General features: G+C 61.7%; 2 protein-coding genes across 6 annotated transcripts; one reads left to right on the forward strand and one right to left on the reverse strand.

Moving 5' to 3' along the window:
- Window positions 1-1,321: 1,321 nt before the first annotated feature.
- Window positions 1,322-7,300, forward strand: FCHSD1 (FCH and double SH3 domains 1). 4 transcript variants are annotated; one of them, XM_050979833.1, is made up of 19 exons: window positions 1,322-1,448; window positions 1,696-1,793; window positions 2,397-2,442; window positions 3,278-3,351; window positions 3,598-3,742; window positions 3,817-3,953; window positions 4,027-4,090; window positions 4,173-4,301; window positions 4,480-4,602; window positions 4,683-4,778; window positions 4,854-4,961; window positions 5,064-5,168; window positions 5,366-5,596; window positions 5,683-5,766; window positions 5,874-6,030; window positions 6,112-6,317; window positions 6,421-6,517; window positions 6,599-6,666; window positions 6,829-7,300. In XM_050979833.1, the coding sequence occupies exons 1-19, from the start codon at window positions 1,428-1,430 to the stop codon at window positions 6,892-6,894; spliced, it is 2,055 nt and encodes a 684-aa protein (XP_050835790.1). In that variant the 5' UTR covers window positions 1,322-1,427; the 3' UTR covers window positions 6,895-7,300. The 4 variants fall into 4 exon arrangements, with proteins under 4 accessions (XP_050835790.1, XP_050835787.1, XP_050835791.1 ...); XM_050979830.1 differs by having other exon boundaries at window positions 4,683-4,961; XM_050979834.1 differs by having other exon boundaries at window positions 3,598-3,652; window positions 4,683-4,961.
- A 130-nt stretch (window positions 7,301-7,430) lies between these two features.
- Window positions 7,431-21,366, reverse strand: RELL2 (RELT like 2). 2 transcript variants are annotated; one of them, XM_030229091.2, is made up of 8 exons: window positions 20,820-21,366; window positions 17,008-17,221; window positions 15,292-15,354; window positions 15,129-15,195; window positions 14,689-14,877; window positions 9,737-10,340; window positions 8,174-8,207; window positions 7,431-7,940 (listed from the first exon to the last, which is right to left on the reverse strand). In XM_030229091.2, exons 1-7 carry the CDS (start codon window positions 20,856-20,858, stop codon window positions 8,175-8,177), a joined length of 1,209 nt encoding a protein of 402 aa, XP_030084951.2. In that variant the 5' UTR covers window positions 20,859-21,366; the 3' UTR covers window positions 7,431-7,940; window position 8,174. The 2 variants fall into 2 exon arrangements, with proteins under 2 accessions (XP_030084951.2, XP_050835794.1); XM_050979837.1 differs by lacking the exon at window positions 20,820-21,366 and adding an exon at window positions 17,944-18,474.
- Between the last annotated feature and the right edge of the window lie 1,729 nt (window positions 21,367-23,095).

The raw sequence follows: 23,095 nt of genomic DNA on the forward strand, positions 1-23,095 counted from the left end.
GGAGAAGCACAGCAGGATGATGGAGCTGTTTGTGCCCCATGCGTGGGACAGGAAGGTGGCAGCGGGTTCCCAGGCTGGTGACATGTGGCCCTGCCCCACTGCAGCACTCCAGGGCTCTGGGAATCCTGCCTGCCCAGCCCTGCCAGGGCCACACAGCCCCAGGATCCATCAGTGGGGTCAGGGTGGCATGCTGGTGTCACAGCTTGGTGTAGATGGGGCCACCCTGCATTGTCCCCTTCCTGTCACCAAAGGGGGCGGCTGGGTGACCTCCGGTCCATTTTTCCGGCTAAGAAGGGGAATACCAGAGCCAGTGACACATCCCCAGGCCAGTCTTGTGCATCGTCACACACCAGAGGACCAGGACATGTGCAGCCAACCCCAGAAATGTCATGGGAGGAGAAAGACAGGGACGAATGGGGAGAGCCACAAGCTGTGCAGGAAGCACAGAGAGAAATCCAGACAGAAAGAGAAGTGAGAGATGAATGGGGTGGGAGAGGGTTGGGAGGGGGACAGGGGGACAGACAGGGACTGGTTGGGGTCCCTCATGATTCCAGGGGGCCCCCACTGAATCCCACTGCTCAGCTGTGTGCCCCTCTCCCACGGCAGGGTCCTGCCAAGCCAGGGGCTCTGTGTCCTCCATGTGATGTGCTGGGGGCTGTCCCCTCAGTGTCCCACATGTCCCCACATCCCAGGGCCAGTGCCCCAGTGTCACCACATCCTGGGACCAGTGTCCTGTGCATCCTCATGCACAAGCACTCGGTCCCCAGTGATCCTAGTATTTTGTGCCCCAGCACCCCCATGTCCCCATGTCCCCATGTCCCCCTGCCCAAGGACAGTGCTCCCCATCACCCCATGTCCCTGTGATGCTGTGCCCACACATCCCCATCTCTCACAGCCCTGTGTCCCCATGCATGTCCCTGTCCTCCTGTCTCCATGTGTCCACATGTCTCCCTGTCCCTGTGTCACAAATCTCTGTCACATGTCCCGGTCTTCCCACATCCCCGTGTCCGCATGTCCCTCCCTCTCATATCCCTGTGTTCCCATGTCCCCGTGTCCCCCGTCCCCTGTCCCCGTGTCCCATCGCCCCGCCCACATGTGCAGTACGAACCACCAGGCGGCGCTGCCGCCCCGAAGGGCGGGGCTTGCTGAGCGCGATGGGCGGGGCTCCCGGCAGTGCGGGTAAAGGGGCGGGGCTGGTTGGAGGCGGTTCTGGGGGCGTGTCCGTCAGTGAGTGGTGGGCGGGGCCTGTTGGGGGCAGGGCTCCCATTGGGGCGTGATCTGTGGGGCGGGGTCTGTGAGGGGCGTGGTCTGTGGGCGGGGCGAGGCCGGCCCGGCAGTTCCGGGCTCGGCACACGCGGATCGGGGCGGCGGCGATCGGGGACCGGCCCTGGGACTGGGATCGGCACCGGCACCGGGGCAGCGCAGCCATGCAGCCGCCGCCGCGCAAGGTGAGCGTCGGGCTGGGCCGGGCCACGGGGCGGGTCACCGGGACCGGGTCCTCCCTCGCTGCCGCGTCCTGCAGCCGTGACCGAGACTCGCCCCCGGCGGAGCCTCCCGGGGCTGGGGAAGCGAGGCCGCGGTTGGGCGGGCTCAGGAGGGGGGGCCGGTGGGCACCGGTACCCGGGCAGGGCGGACAGCGCATTCCCGCACGCCGTGCCCGCCGCGGCCGCGGGGCTGAGCGGGACCTTCCCGCAGGTGAAGCTCACCCAGGAGCTGCGGGTCCATCTCCTGGAGCAGCTGTCGGGCCTGCAGAGCAAACAGCAGCGGGACGCCGAGCTGCTGGAGGACATCAGGTAGGGCCCGCACAGGTGACACGCGGGTCGAGCTGACACCGGGCAGCTCATCCCTTGTGTGTGTGTCTGTGTCTGTGTGTCTGTGTCTGTCTGTGTCTCCAGGTTGACACCAGGCAGTTCATCCCTTGTGTGTGTGTCTGTGTCTGTGTGTCTGTGTCTCCAGGCTGACACCGCGCAGCTCATCCCTAGTGTGTGTGTCTGTGTCTGTCTGTCTGTGTCTGTGTGTCTGTGTCTCCAGGCTGACACCGGGCAGCTCATCCTGTGTGTGTGTGTCCCCAGGCTGAGATCAAACAGCTCGTCCCACATGTCTGTGTGTGTGTCTGTTTGTCTGTGTGTCTGTGTCTGTCTGTGTCTGTGTTTGTGTATGTCCCCATGCTGAGACCCGGCACGGGTGGGCCAGGAACCAGGCACGGCTCACCTTGAGCCTGTCACCTCGAGGTCATGGGCTCCATCACCCACTGGGGTGGCCTGGTGGGGACAGGATGGTGGCAGGGGGAGATGGTAAGGCGGTGATGGCAGGGGGATGGTGGCAGCGGGTGATGGGAGGGATGGCCCATGCCTGCCCCTCTCTGTGTGTCCTCTCTGTGTCCCCTCTCCCGCCAGGTCCTACAGCAAGCAGAGGGCCACCATTGACAGGGAGTACGGGCAGGTAAGGAGGTGCCACGGGATTTGGGATCAATGTCCTGGGGGGACCCAGGCCCATCCTGCCAGCGTGGGGCAGGAGCTGGGCACGGCCCCACGCAGGCAGAGGGCAGCCTTGGAAATTATCCAAGCGTGGCTGCTCCGTGCTGGCCCCGCAGGGTGGTGGCAGATGGCACATCCTGCCGGGAGGACGCTGACCACGTCCAGCACCCGCTGGGGGCTCTGCTGAGCACGGCATGGCCCAAACCTTGGGTGTTTTGGGAGTCTGGAGGGAAAACCTTGTGGGGGAGGAAACCGCTGGGCTCTGCTGTCTGCTGGGTCATGGCAGGGCGCTGCTCTGAAATGTCAGTTTGGTTTTGATGTGAGATGTCCCTGCATCATCCCCTGGGGACCTACTGCAGCAGAATCGTGTCCCCCCTTTCTGCCACTGGTCACCGTGTCACTGCCCTCCCTCACACCCCCAGGCTCGGGGTGACCATCCATCCCCCCAGGGCTGGGGTCTTACAGTGCTTGGCTTTGCTGGGGCTACTTTACTCTGTAGCCAGTGTCCCTCGCTGATGTCCCTTTGCAGGTGCTCTGTCCCAAAAGCCACAGCGGGGGGGTCCTTTCATTGTGGTGGCAGCCCCCCAGAAAGGTTTTGTGATGGAGAGCACAGTGGGATTCCTGGTGTCACCAAGCCACAGGGATGTGTCTGTGTTCTGGGGGTAGCACGTGTGTGTCCCCAGGTCCATGGGGTGAACACCTGGGGTGGGGGAGCCCTGTTTTGGGCCATGAGGGGGGTGTTGGGTTCTGGGCTGCTCGGCAGGGTCAGGCAGTGCTGGTGATGCCTGGTCTGTCTGCAGGCGCTGCAGAGACTGGCCAGCCAGTTTGTGAAGAGAGACTGGCAGAGGGGCCGTGGCGAGGCCGGCGACTCCAGGTGGGCTGGGGACAGGGACAGGGCTGGGGACAAACAGCTGGGGCTTGCCATACCTGCTTGTGACTCTCCCAACTTGGAGATGCTTATTGCCAGCCAGGATTTGAGTGTCACCAGGACGCAGCCGTGGGTGGGATGTCCCCAGTTCCAGTCTGCTGTGACTGGGGGTGCTGGCAGTCCTGCTGGGCATACCCAAAAGGTGTCACAGGGCAGGGAGTGCCCGGCCCTGTGTTAACCCTGTGCCCACAGGAGCGTGGCAGCTGTCTGGAAAGGCGTCATCGAGGGGACAGCACACGCCGGGCAGGTCCGTGTCACCGCCTCCGAGAGCTACCGCGCCCTGGCCGCCGAGGCCGCCCGCAGCGCCCGCCTCTCCAAGGAGAGGACGCTCAAGAAGGTACCGGGGCAAGGACATGTCCCTGTGCCTGGGCGGTGGGGACAGCTGTCCCCCGCAGCTGACGCTCCCTGCAGGGCATCGAGCGGCTGCAGAAGGCACAGGTGGAGCTGCTGGAGACGGTGAAGGAGCTGGACAAGGCCAAGAAGCAGTTCAGCCACCTGCGGCGCAGCAGCGAGGTGGCCAAGGACAAGGCGGCCGATGTGGAGGCGCGGTGAGTGGGGCACACGGGGCCGGGGGGCTGCTGTGGCTGAAGGTGGTCTCACTCCCCCCTCCATCCTCCCCAGCCTCCGCAAGAGCGACCGGCGGATATTTCACACCAAGGCCAGCCTGCAAAAGCTCAGTGCCAAGGTCAGTGGTGCGGGGGTTGGCAGGGTACCCACGTGGGGGACATGGGGCACCATCACCAGCCTCGCTGCCCACGTCCCCACAGTTCTCAGCGCGACTGGCCGAGCACTCGAGGCAGCTGGCGGGGGTGCAGAACGAGTACAGCTTCGCCCTGGTGTCTGCCTCTGCCCACCTGGAGCATTACCAGCGTGTGGAGCTGCCCGCAGCCATGCAGGTAGGAGATGCCCGGACCCCCCCATGCCCCTTCCCCAGAGTCCCACAAGGAGCATCTCCCCACTGCCAGCAGGGAGGTTCCCACTGGCACAGGGTCAGGGCTGGCTGCCCTGGGGGGTCAAGGACACTCCAGTGGGGGCATGTGGCAGTGCTGGGGGGGTTCCCTCTGCTTTCCCCAGGCTCTGGATGGGGACCTCTACGAGCGGCTCCGGGAGCACTTGTCAGCTGCCAGCCGGACAGAGGTGGAGACCTGCCGGGCCACCCGGGACTGGTTCCAGGGTGTTGTGGAGGCATCTGCACGGGTAACAGCACTGTCCTCCGAGCTGGGTGGGACACGAGGGCACAGGTGAGCCCCCAGCCCCACGCTGCTCCCCTGCTGCAGGTGTGCCGGGAGCAGGACCTGCTCCTCTTCCTGCAGGACCACCCCGCCTTCTCCCTGGCGCCCGAGCAGCGCTTCCAGCTCACCGGGGTGGAGGAGGTAAGTGGAGGGGGTCGTTACAGCAAGGTGGGGTCTGCACAGACACCCCCTTGCCACCGCCGTGTCCTTGCCCAGGTGTGCCTGCTGCCACCAGCAGACGATGGGGCCAGCCTGGAGAAGGAGGCACGGCGCTGGGCCACACGGGTGGCCCGCGAGCACAAGAACAGGGCACACAGCGAGGAGGTGGGTGTAGTCCTGTCCCACGGAGCACCGGGGGCTCAGGGAGGGGCTTTTGCAGCCCCTCACCGGCTGCCACCACCCTCTGATCTGTGGGTGCCCACCCAGGTGCTGCAGCGGCTGGAGGCCAGGCGGCAGCAGGGGCTGGAGGCGGAGGCGGCGGCTGTGGAGCGGCAGATGGAGGAAGTGAGGGAAAACATCCGCAAGGCAGAGGTGGGACCCCCCATCAGGGAGCTTGGGGTGACATCGAGGTCTGTCACCCCCAGGGTGGGGGAGGTAGGGACAGGGAGGGGTGGTGGGGCACTTGGGGTGTGGTGCTGGGGATGCCACCATGCCCGGGGATGGGGGCGATGGGGCTGGGATGCTGCCAGAGGTATCCTGGGCACTGGGACAATGTGTGGTGTCCCCAGGTGAGCCGAGTGAAGGCCGAGGCACGGCTGGCACTGCTGCGGGCAGCAGGGCTGGACGTGGATACCTGGCTGGCTGGGGCCATGGTGGGGACAGGTGAGGAGACCCCCACAGGGCTGGACCCAGCCGAGTTCGATGACTACGAGGACAGTGATGAGCCAGATGAGGACGATGAGCCTGGGCCTGCTGCTCGCACCTACCCCTACACCTGCCGGGTGATCTTTGGCTACCAGGTATGGCCCTGCCTGCCTGCCCCTCGCCCTGCCTGCCTAGGGATGGCACCTCAGCCTCTCTGCCACTTTGTCTTCACCTCCTGCAGGGCTGCCAGGCGGACGAGCTGTCCATCAGCCAGGGCGAGGAGCTGGAGATCATCGAGGATGGGGACGCAGAGGAGTGGGTGAAGGTGGGAGCAGGCTGAGCCCCCCTCCATAGTGGGGGACACCTTTTGGAGGTGCCCAGGCTGGCCCCACTCTGGAGCCTGGGATGTTCACATGGTTTCTGCCTCCTCAGGCTCGGAACAAGGCTGGGCAGGTTGGCTACGTCCCCGAAAAGTACCTGCTGTCCTTGGGGTGTGACTCGGGGGCTGGGCTGGGCCCCCCAGGCCCCTCTGCCTTGCACCGCCAGCTCTCCAGCATCATGGCTGCAGAACTGGTGCTGGAGCCTGGAGGTGAGTGCTGGGCATCACCCCCATCCCAGAGAGGGGGGTGGGATCCAGAGGGTGCTGAGCCCCTCCCCGCCCTCCCCACAGCCTGGCTGGTGCGGGCCCTGTATGACTACGAGGGGCAGAGCCCCGAGGAGCTGAGTTTCCCTGAGGGGGCCATCATCCGGGTGCTGCCCCGCGCCGCCGGCGAGGTGGACGATGGCTTCTGGACCGGCGACTTCGACGGCCGCATCGGCGTCTTCCCCTCCCTGGTGGTGGAGGAGCTCACCGGGGCCCGGGAGGCGGCTGGGCAGGTTGGTGCCAGGAGGGTCGTTGTGTCACCCTGGCACTTCCATGAGTGCTGAGGTGAAGACCCCCTTCCCACCACGCCCATCCCTCCTGGCTGTGTCTTCCCAGGAGCTGCCATCACCATCCCCTCCGCCCTTCTCCCCTCCTGGCCTCGTGCCTGGGGCCAGTCTGGTCCCCAGCTCTGCTCCTGAGACAGCGCTGGGAGGTGAGTGCTGGGGAAACTGGGGAAACTGGGAAGGGGCTGGGAGAGCCTGGAAAGCCTGGCTGAGCTGCTGGGCACTCCCAGGTTGCCGGCAGGATGGCACGGGCAGCGGGCAGAGCTCTCCAGACCTGGCAGCCACACGCCTGCGGCCGGTAAGACGCTTCACAGGGATGCTGTGACCCCAAAACCTGCCCCAGCCTTTCTCTAATAGAGCCACCCATGTGTTTTGGGGGGTCTGAAGGGGGATGAGTGGCCTCAGCATGTTGGCACCACTTCTCTCCCTCTCCCTGTCCCCCTCCTCTCCCTCTCTGCAGCTCCGTGCGCCGCCCCCGCCGCCTGGCAGAGCCACGGAGCCTGACCCCGAGCTTCACTTCAGCTGACCTTGTGGGTGCCCCCAGGCCCCCTCCCCTAAAAAGCTTTTTCCGAGCAAACCACCACAGGCTGCTGTCCCAGCAGCAGGAGCTGCTGCTGCCCCATGCCCCGAGCTGGTCTCTCCAGGGGCTGCATCCTGCCCAGTGCTGCTTGCAGAGTGGTACTGCATCCCAGTATAGCACCCCCTTTTTGGGGTGCCCAGTGCCACAGCCAGGCCCCATCTCACCCCCCTCCTGCCTCCACCCTTCCTGCCTGGCATCACCCGTGCACTCCCAGCCCTGGTTCCTGGGGGGCTCATCTCTGGCCTCTGCCAGCCCCCACAGTACCTCCCCAGGGGCAGGAGCGGGCGTGGGGGGCTGTTCCAAATAAATCAATAAATCCCGCTGGCCCTGGCGAGGGGTTCAGCAGCTTTAATGGTTGTAGCTCGTCTATGTACAGGGCGTTACACACCGAAGCTGGCGCGGCCCCGGGGCTGCCCGCTGGCCTGGCCCGGGACCGGGCTCCAGCCCCGCCTGTGCCGGGACGGGGCCGGGAGCTCCTCTCTCCGCCAGCATCTCCCAGGGACCTGCCGGTGCAGGGTTTGTGCCTGTGCCCGCTCTGCGTGGCAGGGGTGCCCGGGGGGGCTGTGCTCTGTGGTGAACGTGCCCGGTGGGCGGGGGGTGCTCCCTACCGCCCCGGGGGGGGCTCAAGCCGCTGCCTCCATCCCTGCCCCTCGCCGCGGCCCCCTCTGCTCCTTCCCCCGAGCTGGGGGCCCGCGGGGCCAGCGGGCTCTGGGTGCTGTCCTGCCCCTGCCAGGCCCGAGGGTCCCTCGGGGGGGTCTCCGGGGAAGGTGCGGTGGGTGGGACTCGGGTACCTATTGCCAATGGGATGAAGGCTGGCGCCGAGCGCGGTTGTCGGTGTCGCCGGCGCGTCGCTCCGGCCATGCCAAGCGCGTAGCTGCCCACCCGGGGCCGGGCACGGCTGCCCCGCGGCTGCCCCACGGCAGAGCCCCCAGTCCCGAGGGGCCCGGGACTGCGCGCCTCCCGTGCACGCTCCCGCCGGGAGCGGAGAGGAGCTGTGGGGAGAGAGGCAGGATGGGGCCGGTGCCCGCAGCCATGGCACCTCCCCACCAGCCGCAAATGGGACTCCCCGGGGTCGCTGCCTGTGGCTGGGCACGTCCCGACCCCTGGAGAAAGGGGTCAGCCTCTCTCCATCTCCTGCAGCAAGCTGAGACCCACCATGGCAGGGACACTGGCAGTGCCCTCCCACCCCCCAAACATTGTCCCAGGGGCAGGGGCAGGCACTCACGTCACACACGGTCCTGCTCCGCGGTGCTGGGCTCCTGTGGGATGGAGGAGGGGGGTCAGCGCTCCCATGGAGCAGGGGCTGGGCTGGGGCTCTCCCGTGGCCACAGCAGTGACCCGTGGGGAAGAGCCCCACTGAGCCTCCAGGAGCCAGTACAGCCCAGGCACCTTCTCTGCCCTTCCCCACCACCTGCAGGACGTGATGAGCAGCAGCCAACAACCCTGGTGCTGGCTCTGACTGCCACTGAGTGCATGGGGGACAGAGGAGGGTGCAAGTGACACCAGGGCTTGGTGACAAACATCCCAGGGAGGTCCTGTCACTGTTCTCCTGGGACCCCATGTGCTGGAGCAGCCCAGCACCACGGGCAGCATCCAGGGTAACAGCCTGGCACTACAGAGGGGACAGACATCACCATGTGCCTGGGCTTGCCCTGCACCTAACTGCTTCCCCGGGGATCAGAGGGATTCCCAAGGCTCAATGGGCCACAGGAGGACCTGTCACCACCTCCCCAGGACTCTGGGGAAGGGCTGCAGCCCATCAGCTCTTTCCTGCCTTGCCCTTCTCCATGAAACAGCTCAAGCCTTCCAGCCTGGTCACCAGAAAGCAAAAAGGGAAACAGTAGGATCCTGCTTTGTCCTTATCCAGCATCCAGCCAGGCACCTTTCCCAGGCCTCTCTCATGCTGACCCAGTCCTGCCCCATCCCACCCCCTGCCAAGGGCTGCTGGCATGTGCATGGGCAGTGCCCAGCCCATGCAGAACCAGCCCCAGGGGATCTCCATGGCTTTAAAGCATGCCAGGAATTTTACCCAGGCATTTGGCTTCCTTTTTCTTCCAAGGGCTTTGCCACACGTGCCCTGGTGCTGGTTTTGTGAGGCAAGTCAAGGCCCAGCCCTTGGAGCTGCTGACACTACACAGGGGGTGTTTCCCAGCCCCCTTCCATGAAAATCACATTTTCCCAGCTGCAGACCACAAATAAATGTGTAACAAAATTCTGGGTGTCTAAACCACCACCACCAGCCTCATTTGCTCACTGGTAGCAGCACAGAGGCAATTCCAGAGAGAAAATCCCCTGGAGCTTTCTAACCCCTCCAGCAAGGTGGTTGGGTGGGATATTGGGCATATTGGGAGGTACCAGGGTACTGGGTGCTCCAGGGAGGGTGGGCTTTCCTCCTCTCTGAGCACAGCTCCTCAGGAGCAGGGAAAAGAGCCAAGAAATGACCACTTGGCTTTGCCATTTCCTGGCCTTGGAGGTAAGGAAGTCTCCTGGAGAAATCTGCCCCTGCCTGATCCTTACTGGCCACACTGGACCCCACTGAGACTACAGCATTGGGGGCACCCCGTGCAGCAGCGGAGCTCTGCCAGATCAAAATCCCAATGGAGGACCCCAAAGGAAAAGGAGTCCCTTGCCAAGGGGAATGGGCAGCAGGTCTGCAGTACCTCCCACTGCCCCTGGTGGGACCTGTCACAGTCACTCCACTGCCTCAGACATCGGAAAATAGGTGGGAAAAAGCAATCCCCCTCCAGCCCAGGGGACCACATGGGGACCAGGAAGAGGAGGAACATACCTGCTGCTTCCCATCCTCTCCTCCGGACTGTTTCCTGCTGCTCTCCTCTCTCCCCAGCTCCTCGGCCTGTTCCTGCAGACTCAGGCTCCCGTGAATATCCGACACTTCATCTGCCGACGCCAGTCCGATCTCCTCCAGGCAGATGCCGGCTCCTTCCCTCGCCAGCTCTCCCGGGATGTTGGGGCTCGACGCTGCCAGCACCGGCAGGCTCGCCAGCCTGCGCTGCCGGCTCGAGCTCCCGGGAGCGGAGACAGCATCCGGCAGGGACCCCACCGGGCCGGACCCCGCCGGGCCGGACCCCGCCGTGCCGGACCCCGCCGTGCCCGCCCGCCGGCTGTCACGGCTGCCGGAGCTGGCCGGTGTGTTCGCGGCTGGGCTGGCGGACAGGCTTTGCTCGGCGCTTCTGGCACTCTGGGTGCCCGTGTGGATGGCTCCGTTCTGCAGGCCGCCCGTGGGGACAGTCCCGTTGAGCGCCCGCTCCCGCTGGAGCAGCTCGCTGCTGCGCTCCAGCTCCTCCGTGCTCGGCGGCCGGCTGCCCGCGGGCAGGGGCCCGTCCTGCTGCTCCGGCAAGCACGGTTTCTTCCCGATGTGTGTGACACGGAACCTGCAATGGAGGCAGGACAGAGCAGTCTTTTCTTGTCCCACCGCTGGATTCCCAGCTTTTCTGTACCTCCAGCCCCGGATCTCCTCTCTTTTCCTTGATCCCCAACCTGTCTGACCCATTCACACCTACACAAGCCATAGCTCCCAGACTGATTTTCCCCTTCATTTTGAGCAAAACAAACAGAAAGGGAAGGATGGGAAGCTCAGTCCAGGCCTTGGCTGGGGCAGAGCTTTTCCTTCCAGCAGCATGATGGATCACCGCTCTTGGAAGTGCTCCCAGACAGCCTGGATGACACTGTGCCCTCAGTGAGAGCAGGACAGGAGTTTGGCAGTCATTTGGATACAGGGATCAAAGGCTGGAGAGCTGTTTGGCTAAAATTTGCCAGAGCACATTTTGCACCATCCCCTGGATGGTACCTGAGTGCTCATCAAGGTTCCACCATGAGCAGGTAACAGCTCAGAGCTCTGGGTGGGCAGGAGAAAAGCTGCAGAAATGGGTCTGACACCCTCAAAGAGTGGGTTCATGATCAGAGGTGATGCATCATTGCATGTGGGGAGAAGAGAGGGTTTAGGGATCATACACTCATGGAATGGCTCGAGTTGGAAGATCATCCAATCCCACCCCGTGCCATGGGTAGGGACAACTTCTCTTCATGGGTAAGGACAACTTCTCTTCTTGGCTGTTCCAAGCCCCATCCAGCCTGGCCTTGGGCACTGCCAGGGATCCAGGAGCAGCCGCAGCTGCTCTGGGCACCCTGTGCCAGGGCCTGCCCACCAATTCCTTCCCAATATCCCCTCTAACCCTGCCCACTGGCAGCAGGGAGTCATTCCCCCTTGTGCTGTCACTCTGTGCCTTTGTCCCAAGTCTCTCTCCAGCTCTCTTGGAAGCCCTCTAGGCACTGGAAGGGGCTCTAAAGTCTCCTTGGAGCTTTATCTTTTCCCAATTCCCTCAGCCTGGGAGGGGCAAGGTGTCAGCAGAGCCCAACAGTCTGAACTGTGATTGTGCTGATTGTGAGTCCTCCTCACCAGCACTGCCAGCTGCTGCTGGACCAGCAGAGAGGAAATCTCCTCCACGGGGAGCTGGTGTCCACCAGGCTGAGCACAGAGAGCTCGTGCAGCCCATGGCTCACCCACAGCCACGCTCACTGCACTTGGATCCCACTTGGAAAAGCCAACGGACCTGGCTGGGGTTCAGCTGCGAGGCAGTGTCAGGGCAAAGCACAATTTCAGAAAGTTCAAGTGCTGCTGGTGTGGAAAGAACAGCAAGACACAAAAGTCAAGCACATGGCAGCACTGCTGTTCCAAAGGAAAAAGCAGAGAGGTCCAAAGGATAAGAACAGATGCCAGGAGAGTTGGCAGAGATGGAGGAGACCACTTCCAGGCTGGAGCCCAGCCTGTGGGCAGCACCAACCCCTCAGCAGGGCCAGAAAGCTGCTCAGGACTGGGAGGGTGGAGGAGAGAAATGCTCCAGCTCCAGAGAAGGTTCCCAGGCCCAGCAGCAGAAAATGTGACCTTTCAGGTCTGTCCAGATATTTGGAGATAAGACACCAGCACTGCGATTTGGGGAGACCAAAGAATGTTCTGGGCCTGAAGAGGGACAGGAAGGAGACACAAGTGACAGGATCCCTACTTGGTAATGCCACTGAGCAATGTCAGCCTGGAAGAGTCAGGAGAGAGAAAGAGTTTGGACCAGAGAGGGCACAAGAGGTAATGTAGCCAACCTCTGGCTGGTGAGGGAAAGCAGAGGAGCCCTGGCTGGCTGCCTCATCAGCATCCCGGGGATTCAGTGGGATGTGACACACTCTGTCTGATGGGGCTGAGGACAGAGGGTCAGACACAGATGTTTTATGGACAAGCTCTGCCACTGACTACACCTGGCTGAGGGAAACCGCTGAGCTAAGTGGTAAATCATCCTATACCATACATAACCCTGGTTACATAACACAGGTTTAGAACAATTTAGGTGCAAAAAGCCCTCAGGAGGTCTCCAGTCCAGACCCCTGCTCATATCTGGGCCCTCTCCTACCCTCAAGCTCTTTGCCCAGAGCCCTGTCCAGTCGGGTTTCAGAAATCTTCAGGGATGGATATTCCTCCACTCCTCAGGGCCCCATCGAGGGCTGCACCATCCTCCTGGCAGAACAGTTTTTCCTTGCATCTTTTCTGGATTTCTCCTCTTGTAACTCATGGCCATTGCCTCTTGCCCTTCCCAGTGCAGGTCTCTGAGGAGAGTCTTCTTCCATCTTCATTTAAATTCCACCCACCCTTTGGGAAGTGTTAGAGGACAATTAGATCATCCCTTTCTAATTCTCCAGGCCATACTCCAGCCCTGGATGATCTTGGTGGACCTCCAAAGCTCCCATCCTTTCTACTCCTCAGGGATGAACCTGTGCCTACCAGGACCAGGACTCATTCCAGTTAGGACCAGGTTGGACCCTCAACCCCTGCATCCAAGGCAAGAACAATACCAAAAACAAAGGAGAAGAAGACCTGAGGGTGTCTTTAACTCTAGGGGTGGGTTAAAGAAGCCTTGTTTTGTAGGGTCAGTGCTGGGTCAAAGTACTTCAAAATATTTGTCATAAACAAGACACAGGGAGTGTGTCTTGTTTATGACAAATCCTGGAAAAGTCATCCAGGATCTGGAAGGGAGAAGGGGCCAGCCTGGAAATAAGAAGCAGAATCTGGGGGTGGGATCGCAACTCATGGGCACATAGGACCTTTAGCAGCTGGACCTTGTACCAAGGAGATTCAGGATTGAAAGTAAAGCCTTGGAGAAATGGGATGACTGCCCTGTGGAGAAGGCTGGTGTGGGGTGTGACACCAACAGGGTTAAAGAGGAAAAGCAGGACTTGAGGGAAGGTGCCTTTGGGAAAAGAGAGCATCTTCTCCAGCACTCCGAGTGCTGAGAGGAGGCTGGGAGAGCACAGACAGAGGACATGGAGAGGGGATGGAGCTGGGCACCAGCCAGGGAATGAATTAGTGGTGAGCAGGAGCTGTGCAGAGACCCGGCCTGCCGGGCAGCACCTCCAAGGACAGCCACGGGCACGGAGCGGGGAGCTGGCAGTGCCCATGAGATGTGATCCGAGCTGCAATTGGGCCTGGGCAGTCCAGCAGCTCTCCCTGCTTCTCCAGCTGCCCAGAAAGCCCCAGTTCACCTCCCTGCTGAGGCTCCTGCCCGTGGTGGTGGGAAAATCCACATGATAGGACACAGGGAATGGCTTCCACTGCCAGAGGGCAGGGCTGGATGGGATATTGGGAATTAGGAATTGTTCCCTGGCAGGGTGGGCAGGCCCTGGCACAGGGTGCCCAGAGCAGCTGGGGCTGCCCCTGGATCCCTGGCAGTGCCCAAGGCCAGGCTGGACACTGGGGCTGGGAGCAGCCTGGGATGGTGGAAGGTGTCCCTGCCATGGCAGGGGGTGGAGTGAGATGAACTTTAAGGTCCCTTCCAACCCAAACCATTCCATGATTCCACGCCCACTCTGGCTCAGCATTCCCATTAAAGGACTGTCTCTCTGGACCACAACACAAAGTTTCATCAAGGCTCAGGCCCTGAGTGAGGACCTTGTGCACCATCTGAACATGGCAGGGCTTTGTGTCTCACCACAGTGGCCATCCAGGGACCAGCAGCTGCTTGTCACCCTGCCCCAGTCACCACAGCCGGAGGGAGCCAAGCCCAGGAACTTTCCTAACCCTTTCTGCTGGGGAATGGGGCAGCCTGGGCGAGCCTTCCGACTGTTCTACAGGTTAGTGACGACACAGTGAGACCACAGGAAGCTCAGGAAGTCCCTTGAGGTGAAACCAGGTGGGGATGGAAAGCATTTGTGGGAAGTATCAGGAACACTCCCCTGCTCTTACATTGCTGCTGTGTCATCTAATTACAGACATCGTTGGAGGCAGCGACCTGGAGCAGCACAGCCCCTCTTTCATTCTGAGCAGGTGGTGGCTTGCACCTGGGACATGCTGTCCTCTCTGTCCCCCACAGTGAGGTCCCTAAAGCCCCCAGTTGGGCAGCAAGGCCCTGCTTGCACCAGGCTGGGACGGCGGGCTCTGAAAGGACACGGAGCTGGGGCTGTGCCCAGCACTGACTCAGCAGGAAAACCCAGCTTGAGTCACCTTCCCAGAGAAGGAGGGAAGCCACCAGTGCATCACAGCCTGCCACACACCACAGGCATTTCCAGGTGCAGGAGCCACCTGGCTGCTCAGGAGCTCCAGCTGCAGAGCTGCTGCTGGGGCATCTCAGTGTGCAACAGCAAGAGAAAACCTTGGGCACGTGGGGAAGGAACAGCACGACTGAGGAGAGCCCGTGGTGCTCATTCCAGCAGGGAAATGTCTGGCAAAGCTCCTTTGGGTACCTGCCCACTGAGAAGACAGTGGTCTCTCCGGGGTGCATCCTGCTTTTGCCCTCCTTGGACCGCCCCTGGCGCTGCAGGGGGTGCCTCTTCCTCCTGCTGCAGTGGATGCAGGGGGCCTGCGTGGAGCCCAGGTGCACCGTGTGGTGATGTGGTGGGCCCCCGTCCTGGCTGCTGCTGTGGTGACAAAGGCTGCAACAGAAGATGACAGGCTCTGTCACCTCAGGGAGACGTCCCAACCCTGGTGCAGCCCCACTGCAGCAAGGCCTGGGGGCAGCAGCTCTGGGGGCCATGAATGAGGAAGAGCTGTTCCACTTGACAGTGGGGTGAAGCACTCCTCAAAGCCCTCAGGAGAGCAGGACTCCCTGTTGGGAAGATGCTCTGTAGCAGCTGGAAAGGGGCTGCTTGTCCCTCACTCACAAGCTGCTGTGAGCTTCCCTCACCTGGGCACTGGCACTGGCATGTCCACTTCATTTTCCCCCAACATCTCCTTGAGGGCCTCCACGTTTGCTGAAGAGAGAGGGAAAAATGGGAATGCTGAAGAGAGAGGGAAAAACGAGCCAAAGTGGTCGACACAGCTCCAGGCCAGCCCAAGGAGGTACTCACCTTCATTTTGGATGATGCATCTCACGATCTTCTCCACAGTGTCATCGTTCTTCTCAGCCTCATCTGAAAAGAGACAACGTGGCACTGAGGGCTGGGATTCCAGGGCTCTGCTCACTCATCCCTTCCTAGGAGCAGCTGCATCAGCAGAGTTGTTGGAGAAGCCTCGAGTCCCCTGTCACACTGGGAAGCCACTGGGGAACACCAGATCCCTCATCCTGGAAAAGAAACAGCTGAGCCAGCAGCTGCGTGTGCAGGGAGAGGGGGGGCATGTTGCTCCTTCAGAGCATCTGAAGAGAGAAATGAGAGGGAAGCAGGTTCTAAAAAGTTGGAATAGGAGGGTCCTTGTCCAGCCCTGGAGCCCCTGGCTGCAGGATGCTGAAAGTGCTCAAGGCTCCAAGGGTAGACAGGACACGTCCACAGAAAATGAACCCACTGGGACCCCCCTAAACACAGAAATGGGGAGCACACAATGACAGAGAGAGCCCCAGAGCTGCACACTATTGAAAGCTTAAAAGTCTGTTCTGAGGAATTTTGGCTGGTGCCTGCTCTGCTGTGGAGTTCACCCACAGCTTTCAACTCAACCTGCTTCCAGCCACTGGTGGAGGGAGGAAACCTGGATGGATGGATGGATGGACGGACTTCCAGCCTGGTCAGCAGTGTGAGATGTTCCTGTGAACAGGTTGGAGCTGTGGTCTGGCAGGCAGCTGCCTCAAAGGCTCAAGAGCCATGATCTCAGAAGATCTCCATCATCCCGTGGAGATGTTTCCCTGGGCTGTGGCATGTCCAGAGGGCAAAGCCCATCCTGGAAGGTTCAGAGGCTGTCTCCATGTCATGTACAGCCAAGACATCAAAGCCAGAGGAGCAGGTCCATGGGCACCTGGAGGCTCTGGCTGCACCCAGGATGAGCCGTGTTTCCCTCCTGAGCGCAGGCAGCGGCAGCAGGAGGTGCTGATCCTCCCCAGCACTGCCGGCGGCACGCGGAGCTGGAGGAGTTCTGTGGCACCATGTGGCTGTTCCCAGCCTGGGAAGCAGCCGGAGGAATGTGTGTTCCCCACTTCAGCAGAGACTCAGGCAAGCACCGGCTGACAGAGCGCGCTTGGGCCGGGCACCCACGCTCGATGCGGCAGTGACTTCCCAATCCAGCCAGCCCAGAGCAACTTGCAGTGGCCCCAAGCCATGGAAAAAATTCCCTACAGGTCCCTTCCCCTTCCAGCACCAGCTCTTCTTCTCTGGTCAGCATGAACACAGCAGGGAGCAGAAGAAGACATGACCAATAACAAACACCAGCTGGCTCCCTGCCAGACATCCTAATGCCTGAGGGGCAGAGGCCCTTGTGCTCCAGCTGGGAGAGGTTTTCCTTGAGGGAACAGGGGTCATGATTGAGATGCTGGGGATTCACTAAGTCCTGGGTGTTCACCAGAATTACCTTTTGGTGATAATGCTCCTTTGGGAAGGGCCAGGCACTGGCCCCCACCTCCCTGTCACCTCCAGCCATTGTCAGCTCGTGGATCAGAGGGATCCCTGGCCCTCACACTCCCGATCCCCAGGGAACACCACACTGCTCTCACCGCCCCAGCCCTCTATCCCAACCCGGCCACACGTGACAGGTAACCCTCCCAGCCCCATCCCACATCCCAGAAGGGTGCATGAGGAGCACCAGCCCACAGCAGGCACAAGGCCGAGCCCCCAGCAAGCCCCCACTGCCCCAGCACTCACCATCCTGGAGCTCCTCCACCTCGTCTTTGTCATCTGGGTCAAGCTCGTCGCGGAAGGTGCGGCACCGGTAACCCTTCTTCTTCAGGACATGGCAGATCAGGAACCCCACCAGCCCCATGATGAAGAAGACAAGGACAAGGAGGAAGACCACAGTAATGCCGTGCTGGGGATCTGTCTCCCCATCGTGGGGCTCGTGATGGTCTGACATGCGGATCTAGGAGGAGGGGGAGGGCAGGTCAGAGCCGCGGCGCTCCCCCCCACGCTGTGCCCATCCTCCCGTTCCTCCTGCGGGTCAAGAGGCAGCTCCCAGCCGGGGGCGGCTGCCCGGAGGTGCCTCAGCCCGAGCTCCGCAGCGCCCGGCGCGGTGCGGGGCCGCCCGGAGGGCAGGACCGGCCGGAGGCGGCTCCTCGCGGTCTCCCAAGGACACTGCTGCCCCGCACGGCCCCGGCAAGAGGCATCCCAAGGGCAGCGGCGGCGGCAGCGTCCCCGCAGGCCCGCCGGCCCCGGGCTGCGGCGCTCCCCCGTCCCTCGCAGGCGGCTTCCCCAAGGGCACCGGTGCCCCGGCCTGCCCGGGGCTCTGCGGCGGGCGGCATGCCCCGGCCCGCCCTTGCCGGAGGATGGCTGAACATCCTCCCGCGCAGCGCCGCTCTCCCGCAGTCCTCGGTACTCACGGCCGAGACCCTCCACCGGCACCGGCACCGGTCCCGGCAGCGGCAGGCAGGGAGCCGCGGCAGCCGGGCTGGCGGAGGGCCGAGCCGCCGGCCGCTCCCGCATCGTCCTCCCGCAGAACCGAGCCGGCTCCCTCCGCCCCGGCTCCCCCGGGCGCTCCCGGCTCCCTGCCCAAGGGCTCGGCGCCCGCGTTCCCGCTCGCCGGCTCCGCTCCCCGGCACGGAGAAGGTCCCCCCCGCCTGTCCCCCGGCCCCGCTGCGGCGGTACCTGGGCCTGCGGTCCTCCGCAGCGCTCTCCTCTTCACCTTCACCTTCACCTTCACCTGCCTCCTAGCAACCCCGCATCCCCGCGGCTGGGGACCGCGGCGAGCATCCTCCGGCCCCCGGGCCCCGGCTCCGTGCCTGCCTTCCCCGGGAAGGAGCCAGCTGCCTCTGCCTGCCGCTCTCTGCCGCTCTCTGCCACAAGAGCACCCGCCTGTCCCGATCCCAGAAAAAAATCTCTCCGGAGCTGTTTCGGCGGAGGAAGGTGCGGAGCGGAGCTCGGGGAGATGCCGGAGGCTGCAGCAGGACACGCAGGAGCGCTGCTCGGGGAAGCTGCCAGGCTGCCGCCCGCCCCGGGGTGAATAACCTCACCCGCACGCGTGCCAGCCCCGAGCTCCCCTGGCACCTTCCTTTCCTTGAATTTTAGGGCACTGAGCCCTGGCGATGGGAGGGAGAAGGGTGGAAGTGGGGCTCAGTGAGAGCAGGGCTGATCACACAGCAGCGTGGGGTGGGGGGAAGAGGGGTGCAGACCCCCACACAGAGATCCCAGCACTGAGCAGAGGGTGGAAAAAGAGCCCCGGGAGACTCCTGTGTCTCCCTCCCTCCTTCCTAAAAAGGGAGTGGCTAAGCCATTGGAAATCTCACGCTGTGGTGGTCCCATGACCTCTTTCTCCATCTCCACCACATTATCCTCACTCTGGGAGGCTTCACCCACCACTCCTTTGCTACTGGAAATCAGACTCCTCCATCCTTCCATCCTTCAGCCACCTGCCAGTTCTCCACCCAAACCCCGAGGAATGCAACCCTTGAGACCCCTCCCAGCCCATCTCCACTGAACTGAGCTCTGATCCATGCACACATTCCTCCATGGAAGCTATCCCATGGGAATCCCTAATGGGAATTATCCCACTACAGTCTGTCACACAGCCTGCGACTCCTCCAGGCTCTCAGCTCTGCCTCGCTGAGGGCTCCTGTCCCTCTGCACAGGTGACCAAGTCGGCTCTCAGGAGCCTCCTCCATCAGCGTGACTTCAGGATGCCACCACATCACAGGTGACACCCACCTGCCCGCTGTCCTGACAGGGAGACAGGAATGGAACATCTGTGCAAGAACAAGACTTCTCCTCCTGCCACGGATTGCTGAGCCACAGGAGAGGAGAGGAGAGCTCTCCAAACCCTGGACCAACAAGCTGCTGCATCATGCAAGTTTCCGCGGAGGAAGAGCTCACAAAGTAAAGCTCAGAGTCAGTTTGCTCCTTGCCCCTGTTTCTGAGCACAGCTGGCAGCTCTGGGTTTCTGCAGGGGCCTGAGGGGACACAGTCATGGCCAGCATATTCCTGTTCTCCCCGTGCCCACGCACGCTGCCCTGGACAGTAAATCGCTCTTTCTCCTCCTGGGCGTTCCCGCCCACCCAGAGCATTGCTGCACCCTGCCCCCTTCCAGCTCCCCACCCCCTTCCAGCATCCCACCCCCTTTCCTGACTCCAGCCGTGCCAGGCTGATCAGTTCTCCTCATTCGAGGGGACATTCCCATTTTCCCACAGCCTCTGGAGTGTGGTGGCATTTCCACAAGTGTGGCACAGCAGCCCGGCCCCGCCTGAGGACAAATCCTGGCCTTGGTGGGGTGAGCCAGCATGAGGAGGGGGTTCTGGGGCTGTCAAGATGCTCTCTCCTGGATCTGCAGCTGGATTATTCCAGCTGATTGTTTTTCTTCCTAATTCTCCCAACCAGGCATTGCCTGCTCCTGGTCTCCATCCTGCTTCCAGCACCTCAGCTTCAGTGTCCCTCCAGGGCCTCAGTCCTTGGCCCACTGTGGGACCCCGTCAGCATTTTAATGGTCCCACACAGCACCTCACAGGTGACCCAGAAAAAACACCCTGGCACCTCTGTGCCCCAAAAGCAGCCAGCATTTGAGGCATGGAGCCACACCACAGAGCTCCCCTTCCTAGCAGGCTGGCCATGCTCATCCTGGCCGTGTGGGGACAGAGCCCACATGGGGACAGCCCCACACCAAGCTGGGGAGGTGCAGCCATGGCTGTGGGCTGCCTGCTCATGGCACATCCACAGTCTGGGCTTCCTCTGTGCCTGCTGAGCCCATCCCAGCTCCTCTCCCACCCTGTGTGACCCCACCAGCTGAGGCAGTGGGATCTGAGACACAGGACAATCCAGCTGGAGCTCTGGGCTAGGCAGCTGCCTTCTTTCTGCCTGCCCACCTCATCCAGCACCACCAGCTGGAGGAGGAGGAGGAGGAGGAGGTTACACAGTCCAGCACAGTGCTGGTCCAGAGATTCCTCTCTGCCTGCTGAGGGGCACTGCTGTGGGAGCTGTCCCTGCATTTCCCATGTCCCTTTCAGGGAACTGAGCTCCTCTTTTCCCATCTTTTCAGGACTTATGAAACCTCCTTGCTCGTGGATGAACCAATTAGTGATGAGCTCCCCTACAGTGGTGAGTTGGAGTTGCCTGTTTTCCTCATGAGCTCAGCTGGAATTCTTGGGATGTTCTGTTCTGCATTGACCAGAGCCAAAGTGTCAGCACTTCCTGACCTTGGAGATGGCCTTAGCCATGCCTGGAAGTGTCCAAGGCCAGGTTGGATGGGGTTTGCTCTAGTGGGAGGGAGTTGGAATGAGATGAGATTTAAGGTCCTTCCCAACCCAAACCATCCCCTGCCCTTCCTTCCCAGGCCCCCCCTCAGGCCTTCCCTGACTCCTGGAGGTCCTTGGAGGCTTCACTCCCTCTCCAGGCATTGCTTGGAAACACTGAAATTTCAGCCTTTGGGGGCTTGGGAGGAAGGGGACAGAGTGGCCAAGGAAAGGCTGGTGGGACAGTGCTGTCACCTGTCTCCCTGTCCCTTGGCTGGCTGGGCTCCCAGTGAAATTCCACGTTACCTCTTGTCCGCTCTTTTCCTGCTTCTCTTCCCCAGCCATTGGAGCAAATGTCGCCCCACAAGCAATGGGACCACGTCCTTTTGGGGGATCAGCCACCTGGCCCCGCTGCCTGTCCACGTGGCAGCTAAACAGGCTGGGCTGCCCAGATCCAGGCTCCTCTTGGGGTCTTCACTTCGATGCTCAGCCCAAAAATTGTCCTCACGTCAGCAAAGCTGCTCCATACCATGGTGTCAAACGTGCCCCTGGATCCTCAGCCCGGCTCCAGCTTTCCAAACATGCCCAGCAGCTAATGGCCATTAAACCACAGCCTGCTTTTGCTCTCTGAGCACAAAGAGCATCTAAAAATATCCCTCTCTGACACTTCCCTGCTCTGCTCCAACACCCGTGAAGATGCCCGGAGCAGCACCCGGCTTCCAGAAGGACAGCTCAGGCAGCAGAGAGATCCCAGCTGGAAGCAGGGCTGTGGCTCTCCTCAAGCAGAGCTGTGTCTCTGCTCTCCTCTCCTCAAGCAGGGCTGTGTCTCTGCTCTCCTCTCCTCAAGCAGGGCTGTGTCTCTGCTCTCCTCTCCTCTCCTCTCCTCTCCTCTCCTCTCCTCTCCTCAAGCAGGGATGTGTCTCTGCTCTCCTCTCCTCTCCTCAAGCAGGGATGTGTCTCTGCTCTCCTCTCCTCTCCTCAAGCAGGGATGTGTCTCTGCTCTCCTCTTCTCTCCTCTCCTCAAGCAGGGATGTGTCTCTGCTCTCCTCTCCTCTCCTCAAGCAGGGATGTGTCTCTGCTCTCCTCCCCAATCCCCAGGCGGGCACTGGGACGTGTCCTGGCTGGCTCCATGTCCTGGGTGGCTCCATGTCCCCAGGCTGGCGTTATCTGGTGGCAGCAGCTGGCGGAGCAGGGACAGGACAGGACAGGCGTCATGAGGGAGCACCAGAGCAGGGACAGGACAGGCGTCATGAGGGAGCACCGTCACAGCTCCGGGGGCTCCCAGCACAGCCGTGCAGCTCAGCACGTTCAGATCCCAGAGATTTCCTGCAGCGATGTACCTGAACTGGGGCCTCAGTGAGCACCAGCCGTGCCACTTGTAACTGCTCTTATCAGAGTTTTCTCAGAACCCTCTGGAATCCATCACGGTTTCTAAGACATAAACTGGGCTAAACAAGAAGCTGAGAACAGAATTCCAAGACCACAAGAAGCAAATAACAGCAGCAAAGCACCTGGACTGTGGCCAGTCCCATATTCTGAGAGGTGCACTCAGAACACAAGGACCAGACAAAGACACCAATAAGAAATGTGTGCAGAGAGTTAGAATGCATAAATAACTGTATCATGTAAACAAGAGATGGCTTCTGCTTAATCATATTGGTCAGTGGCCCAGGAGTCCTGAATTCCCCCCAATTTCCCAGGCTGGGTGCTGGGCTCAGTGCCAGGTGCCCTCTCAGTGTCCCCAGCCCCAGCTGGGCCCTGCAGGGTCACAGTGAGAGTGTCCTGGATCTCCTCTGGAAGATTGGAATGAAATTACCTTTAAGGTCCCTTCCAGTCCTATCCCCTAAACCCTCCTATGATCCTTGCTGGAGCTGGGATCCTAAAAGGAAACCCACACAAGGAGGGGTGTGGAGGGGGCAGCTGTCCCTGCTGGGGGGACAGAGACAGGCAGAAATATCCTTTAATAACCCCACAATTTCATCCCACCTTGACGCCTGCAGCCAGCACAGCACCCAGAGCTCACAGCCATCCCGCCCTGCCCCACCCATACAGGCAGGAAGCTCCCCTTGCTGCTCCCAAGGGGTTTCCATGCCCTGGGAATGCCAGCCTGGCATCTCTGAGCTGCCAGGGAATGTCCCAGTGCCCGCCTGTCCTGGTGCCCATCCTCAGGCAGCTCTGGGGGTGTGCCCTCTCTGAGGAGCCTGACTCCAGCACAGCTTCCCTCACCCCAAACTGCAGGGAGCATCAAGCAGGAGGCTGGCAGGACCAAGCATTGATTCTGGTTTGCTTTTCCAAGCCTTTGGACAAGGCTTCCTGCTCTGTCCATCTGTCCTTCCCCCCAGCCCCAGGGAGCAGGTTCGTGCTGCCATTCCCACACCATGCTCCTGTTTCCATCTCCTGTCAGCTCCAGCTTTCCCCATCCCTCTGCCTCCTCACCCCCAGCTATTTCCCACCCAGCCTTTGTCCTCCTCCTGCCTGGCAGCGCCTCCAGAGGGTCCTTCCCAAAGCTCTGGACAGCCTGCACCCCCCAGGGTGGCACCTGGTGACAGCTGGAGGTGACAGCTGGAGGTGGCAGGTCCCCA

The sequence above is a fragment of the Serinus canaria genome, chromosome 13 (assembly GCF_022539315.1).
Source record: "Serinus canaria isolate serCan28SL12 chromosome 13, serCan2020, whole genome shotgun sequence".
Taxonomy (NCBI): domain Eukaryota; kingdom Metazoa; phylum Chordata; class Aves; order Passeriformes; family Fringillidae; genus Serinus; species Serinus canaria.

What these genes read in the sequence shown, in the direction of transcription:
- FCHSD1 (XM_050979830.1), top strand. Translation starts at nt 1,428, where the DNA reads ATGCAGCCGCCGCCGCGCAAG. An exon ending in GGCGAGGCCGGCGACTCCAG is followed by an intron (nt 3,352 to 3,597) that starts GTGGGCTGGGGA and finishes CTGTGCCCACAG; the next exon opens with GAGCGTGGCAGCTGTCTGGA. An exon ending in AAAACATCCGCAAGGCAGAG is followed by an intron (nt 5,169 to 5,365) that starts GTGGGACCCCCC and finishes TGGTGTCCCCAG; the next exon opens with GTGAGCCGAGTGAAGGCCGA.
- RELL2 (XM_030229091.2), bottom strand. Translation starts at nt 20,858, where the DNA reads ATGGCTGGGGAAGAGAAGCAGGAAAAGAGCGGACAAGAG. An exon ending in ATGCCAGTGCCAGTGCCCAG is followed by an intron (nt 14,878 to 15,128) that starts GTGAGGGAAGCT and finishes CTTCTGTTGCAG; the next exon opens with CCTTTGTCACCACAGCAGCA. An exon ending in ACTGTCTTCTCAGTGGGCAG is followed by an intron (nt 10,341 to 14,688) that starts GTACCCAAAGGA and finishes CCTCCATTGCAG; the next exon opens with GTTCCGTGTCACACACATCG.